The sequence below is a fragment of the Camellia sinensis genome, chromosome 1 (genome assembly GCF_055761805.1).
Source record: "Camellia sinensis isolate YWXY chromosome 1, ASM5576180v1, whole genome shotgun sequence".
Classification (NCBI taxonomy): domain Eukaryota; kingdom Viridiplantae; phylum Streptophyta; class Magnoliopsida; order Ericales; family Theaceae; genus Camellia; species Camellia sinensis.
Genome location: NC_138961.1, coordinates 136202653 through 136221661, shown reverse-complemented (window position 1 = coordinate 136221661; position 19009 = coordinate 136202653). Strand labels below are relative to the sequence as shown.

General features: G+C 33.5%; 1 protein-coding gene across 9 annotated transcripts; it reads right to left on the bottom strand.

Annotated features, from left to right (window-relative positions):
• Positions 1-1234: 1234 nt before the first annotated feature.
• Positions 1235-17475, bottom strand: LOC114317620 (uncharacterized). 9 transcript variants are annotated; one of them, XM_082884893.1, is made up of 17 exons: positions 17230-17475; positions 16905-17125; positions 16757-16807; positions 16441-16677; positions 16233-16331; positions 16078-16133; positions 11805-11916; positions 11253-11432; positions 10739-11005; positions 4505-4720; positions 4213-4416; positions 3993-4118; positions 3537-3842; positions 3351-3449; positions 2742-3250; positions 2585-2617; positions 1235-1581 (listed from the first exon to the last, which is right to left on the bottom strand). In XM_082884893.1, coding segments are annotated over exons 2-17 (2619 nt in total). In that variant the 5' UTR covers positions 17028-17125; positions 17230-17475; the 3' UTR covers positions 1235-1580. The 9 variants fall into 9 exon arrangements, with proteins under 9 accessions (XP_082741019.1, XP_082741033.1, XP_082741024.1 ...); XM_082884907.1 differs by having other exon boundaries at positions 16441-16671; positions 17230-17467; XM_082884898.1 differs by having other exon boundaries at positions 16905-17078; positions 17230-17467.
• Positions 17476-19009: the final 1534 nt, after the last annotated feature.

Here is a 19009-nt window from a genome sequence, read left to right as displayed (position 1 = left end):
ATGAAGGGGAAAATAAAATCTTTACCAAAAAAATGTTCACATCAGTCTTCATTGTCATAGATCAATACAAGATCAACACACACACACACACAAATCAAAGAAACATTCAGTGACAAATATCACTAAGTGATATGTAAAAAAATTACAGATATTAAATTTGACTTATTCACTGACTTACTCGCAATACATCCCCCCTCCTATACATATATACAAAACAAGGTAGACTAATAAATTTATCATTGTTAATTAAATTTGCAATAGATCTGCTTTGAGAAATAAGGAGATAGAGAAGAAACGAGAGGCAAGATTTGGAAAAACACTATTGTTTGGAGCTATTTGAAATTGATTTCACCATTAAAACTACATTGGTGTAAATCTAGAACTAGATCGGCAATGGTAGAGGTGGTTGGTAAACAATGGTACTGGATCCAAAATGATGGAGTGTTAGATTAGTGGCAGTAGCCAATGAATGGTGACAGTGGACAATAACAATGGTGGTGGCCAATGGTGGTCGGCAATAGTGGCAGTGATAGTGGCTGGAAATAATGGGTGTGAAACTCTTTGGAGAGAGAGCGAGCGAACGAGTGACAGAGAGAGAGAGACTAGAAGACAATATGAGATGGATAAGAATTTAACGAAGACAACATATATATTGAACGAGTTATTGGTTCATTCATAAAAATAGAACTTACTTTTGAGAGAGAGAATAGAAGAGAATCTGGGATGGATAAGAATTTAATGAAGACAACATAGATATTATTAGTTCATTCATAAAATCAATAGAACTTATTTGAAGTCTCCATCTAAACAACTCAAACAATACTCTTTATTTTTTACTAACTAAAATATAAAAAAGATAATTCTTTACTTTGCCTATTTCTTTTTTTTTTATATTACTCTTTATTTTACCTATCTTTATTTTACTTATCTCTTTAAAGAATCTCCCAAAGCTCTTTAAATGTATTTAGCCTCGAATAATTTTGTTAAAATAGTTATTTTAATAACTAACCTGTTAGAGTGATTAAAATATAGTAATGCTAGTTATAATAACTAATGCCTCATGTAAAAAGTCCATTTGAGATGCTCTAATGGACTGACGGGTAATTAACCCTAAATTTAGCTGTAAGATTTGTTAATTTATATACTCAACCCAGTCATCACCCACGAGAGCAGGCAAACCAACCATTCAAAGCATCAGATGGTTACATAACTTGGGCTAAAATTAAAGAGAAAACAGCCAAATTCGAAATCAATAATCTTTTCCAATAATTTAGAATCCACAAACAAAAAAGTGAAGCTGCCTGTTGCACAGATGCAACTGAGCATATATGAATATCACAGCCGCCAGGCAGCTGGATGTACAGTTTTGAGAATACAAAATCATGCAGAAATAAGCAATTCTTCTAGCAGAAAAGAAGAGAGAAGAATTGAGCAGAGGGGAGGAGGGCAACAAAAGTATTCGAACCAACCAGAAGATACCAAAACAAGAGATTCCAACTTAAAAGAATCTCCCTCCCTCATTATCCCCGACCTGCACACCGTTGCACATTGATTTGATCAATATGATGTCCAAATTGTAACCTGTGCCAAACCAAACAATTGAAAAAATTACTAGTGATGATTAAAAGAACAAAAACTTTAAATCAGAACGAGTATTTTTATGTGAAAAGAAAAATTATAACAGAAAAAACATAAAAGTAGAATAACCCTTTGTTACACAATAAATTAATGAGTACAGGATCACAAGTTCATTAATAAGGGGTCAAAAACAGTAGTAGAATAGACATTGGAAACCAGCAAACTAGTCTTTGAATAAAAAGGTAATATGACTTTAATAACTACTACTCAAAGGTGATCATATATATAAGCACTCCGTACCTCCCAAAAATATGGGTCTTTCAAGGAGTCGTCAGCCATCACAAGCAAAAGCACAAAAACTTCTATAGAGAAGGTGTGTTGTGCCGGACACCCGTGTCAGACATGACACTCTACAGGCACTTCTAAACAGCGTGTCCAACGCTTCAACTTGTCTTGATTAAAAACAATTCATAATGCTAAGACACTTTGGCAAAACTTTTTGAACCCTCCAAACACAACCTATGTGATGAATCTCTTCATAGTAGCAATGTTCTATATATTCTTTGGAATGCAGCTTATACACCCTAAATATGTTGTAAAACATTTATATTTCTGTATTTTAAAATTGTTTTGCATTCATTAGACTGTAATTATTTCGTGAATAATATTTTGATGTTTAATATATAACTTTTTAATTTAAATTAGTATTATTACCTCTGAATAACCTACTAATCTATTTTACATATAATAAATTTATAAAAATATAAATTTTAAACCTGTCCCAGGCATATTGTCATGCATTTTTTGAAAATCGACGTTTCCGCATGTCAATGTCATATACGTATCGCGTCACATGTTCATTTATGTGCTACTTACGAAATACTTTAGAAGAAATATTTGACCTTCTACCTTAATTAATTGAGTCATTACCACTAGCCAAAAAATAAATAAAATCATAGAACACATTCTTTTTGATAAAACACAATACAGCAACGAGAGAACTTACTATCTTCTAGAAGTTGATGCAACCGCAGTTGTCCTGTCATATAGATAAAGCAAAACTCATAGTCTTATACTTGACAGTAGGCATAGTACCTACAAACCTACAAACTTAAACATAGGATGAGTGCTGTGTAGCTGCTGTCTAAGTGCTTAGATAATACCTGCCCTGCTGCTTCCCTACAAAATTCACACTAGGCCTCCCATGAGTTGATCCCTTGCTTAGAGAACCGGCCAAACCTGACCTATGAAGATTTCCTCCATTTCCAACTGTCGTAAGTCCAGATGACTGGCCAGGCCTACTTTCAGTGCCATTCAGTTCCAGAGAATATTTCGGTTTGCTCAAAATTTTAATATTTGAGATACCTCCAGCATTTAGACAAACACCATTAGAATGATGATTCGGAACTGGGAGCTGTGAAGAATTATCTACGTACTCCTTAAAAATGGTCTTCTCAGACTTCACAGAATTGGAATCAATGGATGGCGCCCTCTTCAGTCGGTGAGATTGCGCCATGGGAGTAACAGCAACAGATGGCAACAACAATGAGTGAGGAGAAGATGCTGTTTTAGCTGCTGCTGCTGCTACAACTTTTGCAACAGCTGCTGTAGCAGCTATAATTTCTTGTGCACCCTCTCGAAGTTGTATATAGTCCCCTTCAATTATAAATAACTGAAATGGAAAAACGAGGTTCTCTCACTATAATATACATCTGTCATCAATCATAAAGGAAATGTAGAGAAAATAAGCTGAAGAGATCATAGAGCTTTACTTTAGGATGACCAGCCACAAAATCATCAAGCTTTCCGTACTTCTTCTTGTAATCATGCCAATGTAGAGGTGCAAGCATTTTGCCAAGCCTGTTTGGAAGCTGTGATTGACATAGAAAATAAAATAATCAATGAGCCCAAATGTGGAAAGCTAAAAGTCACTACAGACAGAATTAATTTGCACTAACAGTTGAGCTAATCCTGATTCTACCACCAGATCTAGGTGGTAACGTGCGAACAATGCAAGCCAACAATGATCTTTCATCAAGAAGAGCAATCTCTGAAGCCTTTCCTCCTGTATGTGTATTTTTCAGCCCAGATGAGACAGATGCTTCAGATGAAACGGCACCAGTGGCTTTCATTGAGATTTCACTGAAATTCACGTGATTGATTGGAGTTTCAGATGACGGTGCATTGGCGGGAGAACTTGATTGTTCGGTATTGAACCCTTGACCCTCCAGTCCATGCTTAGTCAAAGCAGTAAGTGTCCTATCCTGTGTCAGTTGAAATTCAAGACTTAGCTGAGTATCTGACAATTTCCTAGCCATTTAAGACAGAACTGCGATGATCCCAAGCAAACAGAACTAGTGCACAGACAATGACGAACCTTGGTCACCCAATATTTAAATAAATAAAAGACAAACCTTGGTCTCGTTATTTTGTGGAAGAGGGTCAAGTCTTAAAGCATCATGAAATTGGGAAGAAATATGTTGCAAGCTCTGCTCCGGTTGTGGGGCTACCAGGTAGCTTTTATCAACCTGCTCAAGAACCTGAAAAGAGTTTTGATGGATCAATAAGAAAGAGCATATGAAATAAAACATTGGTAATGCATCATTCTAAGGAATAACATTTAGTGTACGCAACCTGTCCTTCCTCAGCTGATGATGGGATCACAGCATCAGGCTCCATTTCTTGGCTGACACAAACATCCAAATAGTCTGAATGAATGGCTTGCCCATTTACAGAAACTTCATGGTCAAAATTGGTATCTGATCTCAACAAGTTCTGATCAGTTTGTGATGGAGGATATTGGTTGTGAGTTGGCACCTGTGAATCCTGTGATGAAGCCTGCAGAAAAAGAGAGAGTATACTCAAAACTACAATTCCATGGGTTACATGACCAATGAGGAAAAAAAATGTTTCCACTTGCTTGTACCTGCTGGTTCTGCCAATGTTGAAGGGATGGAGAAAGTGGGGGCACCGAATGAAAATGACCAACATGAGATTGAGTAACATGCGATGGCAGAGAGTGGGGAACTCCCTGTTGATGCATAATAAATGGATGCAGAGCAGTCACCTGTCCATGTGGAAGGTAGGTAGGCATCCCAAGTAGGGATGACGGAGCAATTGGAACACCATGAACATGATTGGCCTAAAAGTTTTTTTGTTAAGTTAAAATAAAAAAATAAAAAAATAAAAAGTTACAATTATCATAAGAATGTACATAAATTTAATTTACTGTTTGTCTGTAGGTAACTATAGAAATTCACCATGATAGGAAGAAAGGCCTAGCCCAAACAAAAAAATCTAATAGATCACAAAAAATACAAATAAAAATAAAAAATGAACACATTGGCCCTACAACTACAATATAAGAAGGCCCAGAAAGCATGAATCTGCATGGATGAAAACTTTCCCAAATTGTAAGACAAGTTCCACGCCCTATGATGGTGCTAAAAATAAGTAAATATAAAAAGGTAGCAAAATTTGGAAGCTCAGTAGTTTTAAGTAGGGGCCCGCGTGGGACTCCCATAATTGAATTCTAGTATCAAGAAGAGTCTTCTTGTGTCTAGTTTTAAGTCTAGTATAATGTAAAGAGTTTTAGTTATGTTTTATAAAGTTTTTACTTGGGGGTATTTTGATAATTTTTACTTATACGATGGGGTATTTTGGTAATTTCAGAATTTCCTGAATATGTATGGTCTGCTCCATCTTGCAAATTAAGTTATTTAATTGGATTTTATTTGTGGATCTTGTTTGCTCTTAGATAGGTTTTACAAGTAAAAAAAAAAGTTTAGTTTCCTATTTAGGAATTCTAATCCTATTCGGTGAAGTCAATCTCCAAAGTTTATATAAAGCAATGTAATGGCTCTAAGTCAATAAATGTTCAGAGAATTTTTAGATTTTTCCAACTTGCTTTCAGATTGTGTGATGCAATCAAACATTAGGTGTGATGTGCAGTCTTTTCTTCTTTTGCACCACAAATTTCAGTGACTTTAAACCTTGAAAAACCTAGAACCAGGTTTAAATACTTCTCTTTCACCCTTAGCATTCCACTGGTCAAGCCTAAACGATCCCTTGCTTAATTATACATCAATAACTAGTCAAGAACCTAAAATCTGCAAAGTTACTGTTCTCGGGGTATTGTTCTTCCCTCCCAACATGGGCACTAGTCCAAGATCATGAAAGTTGACTTCCCACAAGTTGCAAACCAGAACAAGCCAGAGATTTTAAGTCATGCATAACACAGCTGTAAATGTTTTCCCTTGCTAATCCTGCTTTCCTGGTTCAATTATCAGACATTATATAGAATATAGATGGACTTCTCCTTATTTTCTTAAGACCTTCCATTGCTAATTGAACACCCAAACAGAGAACTCAGAGTTAACCCCACTCTGACTGCATCCAGTCTGACAATGTCACCAGCAAAAGACATATAACATGAAATGAACACCACTGAGCAATCCATTGTTTATACTCAGTCAGCAGTATAGAAATAATCACCATGTAGTTGGTCATAACCCTACTTGTGATATTTCGAGTATAAAGGAAGAATCCATTGTTAAATATCCCCAACCATGGTCCCACCACAAAAGATTGTGTTGTCACTGCAGGTCCACAGAAATACCAAAAGTACCCTATTATACTCCACATAATTAATTTAACTTTAGTCGGGATTTTTTTAAATCTTCCACCGGAAGCGCATTTCTCTAGTTCATGATCTCTCTCTAGCAAAAATCTGAACTTAAAATCACATAACCAGTTTGATGTCCCAGTAATATTTCTCTATATCATTCACACAAGGTTTGACTAATTCAATCACAAGGCTCGTGTTGTCAATCTAACAAATTACTTTACAAATGAGGTAATGAAATTAATTTCATGGGTCCAACGTGCAAGTAGAAACCTTTAGAAACACAGTAATGATTTCATACTATTTATAATGGTGTTATTTTTTTAAAGATTGCAAAAGAAGAAAAAATATAATAAAATATTGAAAATTTCTCTTAATAACCTGTCGGTCAGACAATTTACTCAAGTCTAATGAAGCCTTATCCAAGCTGCAATAATACTATTTATTGCTAGACATCATTAGTTTAGGACACATTCTTGGTGCATAAAATGACTTTGGTTTGCCCACCTTTCAGAGCTTCATGTGTTGGGTACTTAATGGCTTCAAAATTGGGGTATTCAGATAAATTTTGGAGCATTTGGATATATTGAGGGTACAATTCCAAGCCTGCTCAAGTGTTTGAAGCTCGTTCGAAGTGAGCATGAGCAGGTGACGATGTTTCAGCATCATTGAAGTCTACTAAGGTGCGCTTGAGCACGCTGGCAGATTTTGGAATCTGTGCATGACCTGGTTTGGAAAAAACTATATATAAAAAAAAGGCTCCTTTTTTTTCCCAATTGTAGATATAGAATATTTCATAAGCTGCCCTAACCTCTCTGGAGACCTTAAATACCTATGAGACCTAGTCTACATATATCAAAAAAGAAGACCAAACTCATTTGCAAAAACTTCTCTGATTGATTTTCTAAAAACAACATGGGTATAGCCCTGTAAATCAGATTTACTGTGCCTTGGTTATTATTTCCAACTAGTCAAATGCAATAGAGTTGCCAAAAGTGGAGATCTAAACAAGAAAAGGCAGACACGTGCACTTGCAAGTGGCGATTGAGCTTGCGAATTCAATGAGTGAAGAGCTAAGCACATCCAGGGTTGGGTTATAAGTCTTTTACTTATCTTTCTTTATATTAACTCTTGAATTAGTGGACTGTCTCTCGTGACAAGGGTGCCTGTCATTTTTTCTTGCAGGGACTGTTGTCCCGGTGTTGTCAACGTATATCGTATTGTTCATGTTATTATTTCATAACTATGGTATTGTAAGAAGTACGAGCACTTCTAATTAGGCAGTGTGCCCCTGTTGTGTTCATGTTGGATACCTACACTCATCGGACACTTCCGACACATGTCAAATACTCATCCAAACGTGTCCTATTACGGTTTTTCGTTTTTTAAATTAGACATGAACACGCTTCAAACAATTGAAGGACACACATGTCTATTATTTAGATACACATAAAATTAATTATAAGTTTAAACAAAATAACTTAGGATACATTAATTTTAAAAATGTAGATTTATAGGGATGTGATATGTTACATTTTTTACTATATTTAAATAATATATTCATATATATATGACATATATAATAAATATTAAAACTATCCCGCATGTTCTATCATGTTATTTTTGAAAATGATCATACTGGTGTATTCGTGTTGTATTGTGTGTCCATGTCCAAAGCTTCTTAAAAGGATATTGTGTGGATGTCATATGATTAATCCATATGTTTTAGAATTGGCTAATCAAAATGAACTGACTATTACAAGGTAATAAGTTAAACAATTTGAACTATTCAACCCCACCCTCCGCCTGGCACAAACATGTCAACCTCAATTAATCAAACTTCAATCAATCCTGTTGTACTCAAGCTTAATCGTGATAGAGCTTTCACCCTCACACAAAACCTAGTTTTACTCGACTGCACCCTAAATCGAGCCTGGCCCTCACTCAAAGCCTACTTATTTTAAGTACAACACTCAGAATTCTTAAAGCATTTGTCCAAAAAAAATATAATTGATTTTGATGTATAATTATATTTTATTAGTGTATTCTCGGCACATCTCAACCTTGTTTTTAAGGTTTTTTCATATTGCCTCCCTCCCAGTGTTGTGAAAAGCGCGCCTAGGCGCAAGGCGAGGCGAGGCGAGGCGAGGCGAGGCGAGGCGAGGCGAGGCGAGGCGCAGGTAGTGCGACTGAACAGGTACCAAGCGAGGCGCTGTTAGTAAGTCGCGCGCCTTAGCAGCGACTTGAACCAGACGAGAGAGGTGCAAGGCTCTCGCCTAGGCGCGACTGATTGTTTAAGAGATAGATCTGATCTAACGGAGGATTACAAGGCTCTCACAAGGCTCGTAATCACAGAGGATTACAACTCATGTACCATATGAGCCAAATACGACTCAGATGAACCCTAATCGAAGTTGTCTCTTCCTCTTTCGCCTCGCAATCGACTTCGACTTCGACTGCTAGAGCTGGACTTCGACTGCGACTTGGGACTTCGACTTCGCAGGTCTGTTCGACTTCGACTCTCTCTCCCCTTCTCCTTCTTTGACTCTCAGTTCTGCTTCAACTTTCAGTTCTGTTTTTTTTTTTTTTTTTTTTTTTTTTTTTGGTCTTCGACTTCAACTTCGACTCTTCCTCTCACTCCTTCTTCAGACTTGGACTTCAACTCTGGTTTGCTTCTTTTTTTTTTTCTTTTTTTTTCAATTATTTGAGTTGAGTCTCTGAAATTATAAAATTAGGGAAAAAAATACAAAAATTAGGGAAAAAAAATTATCTGCAATATGCTATTGAAAAAAAAAATTATTTGTAATATGTAAGAGAATAATTTATCTGTTAGGGAAAAAAAATTACAAATAATTAATTATTCACAAATAATTAATTATTTGTAATATGCTATTGATTCTTTTTTTTGTTTCTTTATCTGTTAGGGAAAAAAAATTACAAATAATTAATTATTTGTAAATATGCTATTGATCTTTTTTGAATATTTATGTTTTGGATGTTGTTTATGTTTTTATTTTTATTTTATTGAATGTAGATTATTTGATCTTTGAAAATTGGAATGTTATGTAATATGCACTTTCATAGTTTTGAGAATTATTCTATATTTTGTCTTGAATCTTGAATCTTGAATCTTGATTACTTTTTATTTTTAAAAAAATTATCTTAGTACTATGAATGATTAGTCTATATTAATTTTTCTATTTTTTATAAAGACTGTGCGCCTTACTTCAATAAAGCCCGCGTTTCGCCTTGCGCCTAGGCCCCGAGAGACCTTCAGCGCCTTGAGCCTTTAAAAACACTGCTCCCTCCCTCCCTCCCTCCCAACACACAAGTCTGTAGAAATGGGAATCCACATCCATGCATAATTTTCCTATGTAATAGGGCTACGTCGTAGATTTAAAATATAACAGCTTTATTGACTAATTCAAAGTCATGCTTACGGGAGATCAAGATCAATGCATTAAAGAATTACTAGATACGAAGATCAATGCTTTACAGGCCTGAAATTTTTTCTATAGCTCTAGAATTGATACTCATTAATAAACAAAACCACTTAAAGAAATTACAGGTAGGATGTCAATTGTCACCAGCATTTGGTGGCCTTCACATATAGAAACATGATGACCACGTGCTAAGAAGCATGGCCGATTCTAAGTAAATACTGTGTCTGTGTTGAAATGCCCTTACTCATGGAACATGCATCCAAATTGTCAAATTACTTTTAAAAACATATTAAAACCAAACATGCATCAGACAATTAGGCAATACACATGTCCATCACAATAATTCAGAAAACACATTGTATGTTAAAAAAAATAACTTAGTCAATGATTAAAATCAAAACAGTGTGAATCAATATATATTAATTCCTCCTACTTTAATCTCTGTAAGATTAAAATTATAATTTTTGATCATTCAACCTTTCAAGTACATGGATTATAGAGTGTGGAAAAAAATTCGCACTAGCTTGATCTAATAAAATATAAATGTAAAACATAAGAAATGAAAAAGTTATTATTATGTATATATAAAAATATGTATAGTAATTTGTTGTCGTGTCGTGTCATGATTCTTTCAAAGTTGTCATGACTCATATCCATTTCTCGTGTTCGTACAAGTCATTCCTGAGACATGTGCTTACAAATTATCAACATTGACAATCCTCACCCTGTTCATGAAAACACATACAATTCTTTTGCCCCCATATACAAACACACGGAAAATTAGGAGTTGTCATTCTATGTTTCACTACCTAAGAGAATGTTAGAACTGAATGGAAATTTGTGCAACTTAAAAAGAAAATTTGTTTAGGTAACTGCAGATTCGGCCTCTCAGTGCTCACATAATAAGAACCTAAGATTCAACACAATATATTACTCAAGACTGTTGCACATGGATCACTACATGAAAAAAAAAAAAGTACATAAAATGTTTTACTACATAAATTGTTTATCATAACGTGCACTTCCACTTGCAAGATAATTTCAAAGAAAAGGGAGGGCGGGGGAAGAAACAATGAAAAACAAAGTATTCTACCTGAGTTGAAGCATTGCTAGTTGAGACAAAAGATGAAACATTTTCTACATTTCCATTTGGAAGGACCCCAGAATTTGCACTTGGTGTGACAATTCCATTAACATCCAGTTGGTTTCCATCATTCTGTCCAAATTGAGAAGCATCTTTTGAATTTGTTTGGGATACAAGTGATTCATTGGGATAAGTTCCACTCTTTTCTCTTGCATCAGCCTGTTCAACCTGGAGTTGTTGTACTGTATGCAAATGAAGCCTCTCCATCTCAGCAAACTAACAGAGATAACACATACAAATCAAAATAAATCTCTCACCGATGAAGCTAACAAATCAACTGAGAAACAACAAGAAATTTGACTTTAAGTAGAAAGGTGACTGCCAAACAGAAATGGACCACATTGACTGGCATATAGCCAAGCTTCCATTCATTTACGCAAATAAATTTTAAAACAATGCACAATTCAGTAAAGCAATTAAAGTCCACAGTCAACTTTAGAGATTATTTTTGCAGGTAAACAACCTGTCGCTGACAACCAAGCCAAAGCTGGTTATATTGCTCTGTTCGCTCTCGCAATTCAGCTTGCAGGGAGTGAGTTGTAGTTGATTGCAACACATCCATCTCCTGGACACGTGTAATCCAAGCTTGAGCTTCCCTCAACTGTTCATCTTTAAAAAGGATGGTTTCCTGAGCAACCCTATGCTGAAAGATAAAGACAATATTAGACAATGTACCTCCAAATGCATGCCAAAAAATCCAATGGGATGACAAAATAATTAAATTGGCCCCCAACAAGAAAATATTGTTGGCAATAGAGTCAATGCTTCTGCAGCAACAAGCACATCAGAGGGAAATCTAGAAGCATGCCAAATTCAACGTATAAATGTCATAAAACGTCTATTCCAAACGACCCACATCCTTTTCATACTGCCTAAGTGAATTTTCAATAACACATGATTAAAATGTAAAAACATAACAAATTACCAAAACCTGTTTAAGATACTACAAAATGTAGCTTCCATTTCATTATATCATTAAATAAACAAATGGAATGGAACATAGAACTTAACAAACCTGTTCCTGCAACTCAAGGAACTGCCTCTCTTTCTCCTGCATATGTTCTTGAATTTCATGTATTTGCTGAAGATGTTGAGCTCTTTCAGCATCACAGTTATCACGCTCTCTCCTGCAAAAACCAGATGTACCCCATTATATTACATCCACAAAACCCAAACCCGCAAAACAATCCCTAACTGATACAAGTCTTCAAGATTTATAAATGATGACAATGAATGTTACATGGACTCTGGTACAGGTGTCAGGTGCGGGTATGTATCTACAGATCGGACTCATTAAATCTTAAATTTAAGGGTACGCGGACTCGGAAAAAAAATATCATATTTGTATATTTTTAATCTAATATTTGAGATAAAATGGTACTATATGTAACTTATAGTGTCAAAATGACATTTATAGTAATTATACAATAATATGCACATATAATAATTGTGTTATATACAATTATATAAGAAATATCCGTTGAAAAATATCCGACACATATCTCATACCCTTGTCCGAGTGTCGGGTGTCCGACACGGGCATTTGATCTATTTTGAAGAGTCCGTGTAACAATGAACCATAGTTGCTGCATGTATTTTACTATATTAGGATGGCAAGAAGGCAAAAACACAGAATGTTAGGCCATTTCATCTCATATGGAATAAATTTATTTATTTAATTCATACTAACTGTTAAAATATTTTGAGTGCAAACACAAATATACATCACATAGTAGTTAAAATCCTGATCCGGATCTTATGATCCATTTGAACAAAATTGACATGGGATCATGTAGAAAATCCCTTGCATGTACCATCTTTCAATCCTAATAATTGGATCCTCTGTTATCATAATCCTACAATTCGAGATTTCATTCAGGATTCAATTCGCAATTTTTCAAAAATCGAGACGAATCTATGGATGAATCTATTGTGGGATTGAATCTATAATGAATCGCACAATTCACAATCAATTCGTGATTCGATTCACTTCTCACGATTCATACAATGCTTGAAATCATTGTATCCAACAGATTTCGACCTTTTTTTACTTAATTTTTTAGTGAAAATGACATGATAGAACTTTTTTTTTTCGATAAATTACAAAATACAACTTTTAAAACTGTTTAGTATGAAAATGACCAATGCTTATGCATGATTTATTGTTATTTTAGTTATCACGGAGTTTTAAATAGGATCCAATTAGATCCTGTCAAACCCAACATGATCTTACCTCTTTTTTTTCCCTCATTTTTTCCCTCCCAAAAAAAAAAAAAAAAAACACATCTAAAGATGCTTACATAACTTCTACAAATGAAATATGCTTGAATATCACATTGATCAAGTTAGTCAAACACAACTCCATAACCTTTTTTTAAAAAACAATAACCATAAACCCCTTCTAAAGTATTTTGGGTTTTAAAACTAAAGATTTCACTTAATTCTCTCATATCGTATTATACTTATACGACTCCTACGCCCATTTTTTTTAATGTCAAGAGAGAATATATGGTTGTCGAATAATTATTTAGTTGGTGTGATTTGGACCCACATCTCTTGATATGAAGCTAATGTCTTCCCAATTAGATGACATGAGAACTCTTTTATAACATATGCCAAAATCGATTTATTTCATATATGTACAATCGTAACATCATCTTTCATAGTTTGTACTGAATCTTTGCCATTCTCAATTCCATTCAATTCACGTTTAAAAAATTAGGATTTTGATTCGGAATACAATTCTCGATTGATAACTATGGTTGGATCATGGAATCTCAGTTTTGGTCCAATTCTCCCCGCTCCTATTTTTAAGCCTTGTTTTGCCTTGTATATGGTTTTTTTTTAAATGTTTGTGGCCTAAATACCAATTTTACGCAGTCCAAACAATTTTTTTAAAAAAGGTTATATTGTATCATCATAATTTAAAAAAACTATAAAGTTGAATAAAAATCACTACAATTTGAGCATCTCTCTCTCTCTCTCTCTCTCACAGAACCCTTTTCCTTTTTCTCAATCTGCTCTTCTTTTTTTTTCTTTTTTTTTTTTATCAGAGAGCTCTCATTCAACAAGCTGTCACTTTATTTTTTTAATTTATTTTTGCTTTATTTATAGCCACTTTTGTAAGCAACTAATACAAACTGCTTTATGAAATACAAGCATATCTTCTTTTTATATTTATTTCTCTTCTTAAGTTTTCAATCTATTTTGACATAAGCATTGCTAAAAATCTATGAGGCATGGATACTTTCCGCATTGGATACCGATACTCCTATATACTACTTAAAAGTATCGAATACTACTTAATTTTTCATTAATTTTGAAGTATTGGATACTAATATTTGAAACATCATACACTCCAAGTCAAGTATTACTTGTTTTACAAAATTAGAATTGTAACATTTCCTGCATAGTATTATGATATACCTTAATTGTGAGGATAAATAAAATAATATTTTCCCAATACTTTGCTTAGTTCTTTGATAATAAGAACATATTGAGTTAAAAGTAATAAAATTTGTCAAATTGGCATATCTTATTGTATCATGCACGTTCCATATAACTACATAGAAAGTAAGGATTAACAAACAAATATAACAAAGGTAAAAATAAATATCTATAAATAAATAAGCCAGTAAACTAGCATACAACATTTTTACTAGTGTAAAAAGGAAAAGTACATGGACAAGTTCATGTCAATTATTCTGCTATTGTAATATAAATATATTGGACTTGATATTAAAATAAAATATTTGTAATACCTATTGAAATTTAATAAATACACTAGCTAATGACTTAAATTAAGACCTAATTCTTAAATACTAGTATTTTGCATTATAAAATTACAATGTGATTTCTTAACATTCTTGAGCTTATGTGTAACTCACTACTAACAGTTTAAAAATAACTTTTTTACAAACGTATCATATCCATACCCATATCCTACTTTTATAAAGTTTTGTCCTATCGTATTTGTCCTTCCTAGCTTACAATTTGTTGCCTTCTATTTTCTGTGCTACTATTGTAAAGTGCAAGTGCTATGTTACAAACTCTTCTTCTATACCTATTTTTTTATGAAATATAAAATTTTTACTACCAAACTTTCTATTGTACAATGTTTATACTTACATGGTGCATTCTATTTTCACAATACTTTCACTTCTTTTCATTATAATTTAAGTTTATGTTCTTACTACTTTTAAGACACATTTTTTGATATAAAAGTCAATATGCATTTTTTCTTATTTTTAGGAAAATTTCTCGACTGCTATAATGTAATGGAGCCTATTTATTTTTATTGATTCAGTTGATGCAAAACAAGCAGTGACAGCGCTAGATTTTGAAAACAAAGGTTGTTTGATTTGAAGGCCTAAACGGTGAGTAATTTAGGGTTTCAAGGGTTAAATTGAAGGCTAATAGGTAGGGAAAGGGATTATGGTTGATTTGGAGGTGATTGGAACGAGTTTTGAGATTGAAAAGTATACTTTTAAAGAGCTGTGAATAATAATCCGGAAACACTAAATTGAAACAAAAAAGAAGAAAGAAGAGAAGAAGATATGTCTAGGCATCACACCTAGATTCCATGGGCATCACACCTAAGGTTAGGGTTGCATCACACAAACCCAAAGCAGCTTCAAAGCTCTCAAAAATTTTTAAAATATCAAATCTATCAATTATAATCATTACATGACTTTATATAAAACCTTGAGACTTCCTAAATCAACTATAACCAACCGAGTAATGTTAGGGATCATGAAAAAAATATCATGAAGATGATCACAAAAGATTCTCCTCTGTTAAATTACACATACAATAAAACACTACACTAATCAAAGAATGAAAAATTTTCATGAAGTATTTCATGATATTTTTTCATGTCCCTAGGTATTATTCTAACCAAAAAAAAAAACTACTAAAATATCTTTAACTTCTAAAATTATTTTAAAACTACATTAGAAACTTAACCCACAAGATGACCTATAAACAACCCCCCACAACCCATGTCAGCAAATATAAAATTTACCATAATACCCTTGATACAAAAATCCTAGAAAATATAAACTAATCATAAAATAAGACTCCAATAATACTAGAAACATAATTATGAATGGTTCCTATCACTTTTTTTCTTTGAAATCGTGTCAATTTCCAAATATCACAACTTCTTTGAATTTACTCTGCATTGAGCTTCTTATACTCTGCATCACCCTTCAAATGACCAAATGTAAGATCTCAATACTTGAACAGACTACATTTAAAGTAGCAATCTTTGGGACCGAAACACATACCGAAAGGTCTGCAATTCCTTGTTTTGTTCTCTAAGGAGATCTTCCTTAGCCCATGCCTACCAAAATAGAGAAAAATTATTGCATTCAACATGTGAATCAACACATGCTACAATGACATACCAATATACAATTATAGCAAAAAAATGCTTACGAACCGCTTCATTGTCTAATTTAATTGCATGTAGCTCTCTATCTTTCTCTTCCATCTTCCTCTCTATCTCATGTATAGTTTTTTCCATTTCATGTAGTTCCTCCTTCACAACAGGAAAAAATTATATACAGTGATAAAAAGCCACAATTAAATTCATAAATGGACATAATATACAAACACAAACACACTCTCTGAAAAGCGACAATACAAACCTGAAGCTTGACATTGGCATTGGTGTGCTCTTTAATCTGAGCATCAAAGCTGCTCTGCATTTCCATGATCTCCGATCCCACAATGATTTGAGCTCGAAGCTCAATCTCCATCTGTTGCAGCTCCTCTCGTTGGCTCGCAACACTGTGAAGCCGCTGCTGCATTATATTATTGTCCGAACTTCCATCAATGGTAATCGAACAGAAGTCAACATCAGCCGGCTCTCTTCCCTGCTGCACCTTAACAAAACAGAAAATCACCTTCATTTCCACTGATTCGAACCACAAAAAACCAAACTCCTAAGAACACATCCATTACCTCATATATAGTTCTCTCATCAGATTGCCCTAACTTCGAACGCTCCAAATCCTAGGTCGACAAGTTTCACATTCAAAATTTGACAAATCAAAAAGAGATTCATAAACCCTATCTTTTTGAATTGAAGCAAAACAATGTCACTATGCACCTCGCTACCAGCAATTCGAACCACATGCTCGGAAACAACGCGCCACTCTTTGCGGGAAGGCTGAGAAGAAGGCATCGGAAGAGAAACACCGCGTGCGGCGGCAACACCGGCCGCGGCTTCCATTGGATCAAAATTCCGGAAACTTGCTCTAATTTCGTTCTCCAACGCAAAACCCTAAAAAAAAAAATTGGGGGGGATACAAATACTAGAACAAAAAAACCCTAGAAAGAAGAGAGTTGTGAGCAAGAAAAAGGAGGATGAGAATCGAGACGCAAACCCAGAGGGAAAGCGAGGAAACAATGAATGAACATGGGAATTAGTGTACCTGTGGTTGTGGATTAGGACCGATGGTGTAGAGATTTGGAGGGTTTTAAAGGGAATAGGGAGAATATCAAATATCAATTCAAAAACGAGGACTGTAGAGTGAAAATTGAAGCGTCGACTACAGAGGAACGGAGAAAGAGAGAGTGAAAGTGAAAAGTGAGAGAAAGTGGGGGAATGAGATGATTGGGCTGGGTGTGAAAATTCGACGCAGGGGCAGGCTCCAGCCATTAGAGCATCTCCTACCACACCGTCTATTAGAATGAAAATAATATTTTTTATCCAAAAATAAATAAATAAATATAGAGAAGGTCATTATTCATATAAACTCTAATCATAAATTTTTATTTTCTTCGTTTAAATTTCAATTAAAAAGTAATTTTTATTCATTAATAAATATTTAATTTTAAAATTTTTATAAAATATATTTAATATTATACTCATTTTAAAGGTATGATTTCATACTTTTTATTGATATCAATTTTATAAAAATTAAATTTACTCATTAAAAGTTATTTCGAATATAATAAAAAATATAGAGTGGATAGTATTTTAGAATCTCCTTCATTTTTTTCATCCTCCCTTCATATTTGAAGGATTAATTCATCTTCTTTCATTTGGGAGGAAGAAATGAAGGATGGGTTGGAGCTCAAAATTAGGAAGGATCCTTCATATTTGAAGTTTTGAAGGATGGATTGGAGATGCTCTTAGTGAACCTGTATACAATAATCTAACATTTTTATTTTTATTTTTATTTTAGTTCTAAACCATCTTCACTTTACTAGATATAGGGGTCTTTTGAGAAGTGGGTTATAATTCACTTTTTTTTCTCTCACAAAAAATTGATTATAATCAGTTTTTAACCAAAAAATTGATTATGAACATCTTCTTAAAATAGCTCATATAATGTTTGTTAATTAAAATGTCTAATATGACTTATTTTTTTAACTCTAATACATTAGATATATAATTAGACATTTTTGTTCAACTCACCTTCCCTAGCTGCATGTAGCTAGTCAGTTTTCAAGGCTAGATAAAATGTATTTAATCATTTATCATTTTTCTCGATCTTTGTTGTTGATGTGACATTTTATAAAATTAATAGTATTTGGATAAATAGCTAAAATAAATAGTATGGTTGAAATAGAAACATGAAACAGTTGATAGATAAAATAAAATGTGTATTTTATGATAATGTTTAGATAGGTAAAATGTCTATTACCGTTGAAGATACTCTAATCTAACATATTAAACAAATCAAATTATTAGGAATGGACTTTTATTTAGTTCAATAAAAATTAGGCAAATTACAATAATAGTTTCTATAGTTTGAGACTTATGTTACTTTGATATTCGACTTTTCAATTGTGATATATTTAATCATAAATTTTGAATTTTGTTCCAAATAAAGATAATTGAAGATAGCAGTGCTTAATTTCAATGGGAAAGTCGTCAATTTAACAAAATATAAATTAATTTGACAAAAATAAATGTCAAAAAAATAATTTTAAATTTTTTAAAATTATTTTTACCCACCAAAAATAAAATTATGTAAAATTAATAAATCTTTTACACATTTATTTATTTTTTTTACCAAATTAATTTTTATTATGTATTGGATGATGATCATGTAATGGGTGGTTGTTTTTATTTTGGGCAAATTACCTATACCTCTCTTGAGATTTAACGAAATTACAGATTCTCCCATGAGGTTTCAAAAAATGTTTCCGTCCCATCGCAATTAACACCGTTAACGAATATCATAAATTTACTAAAATACCTTT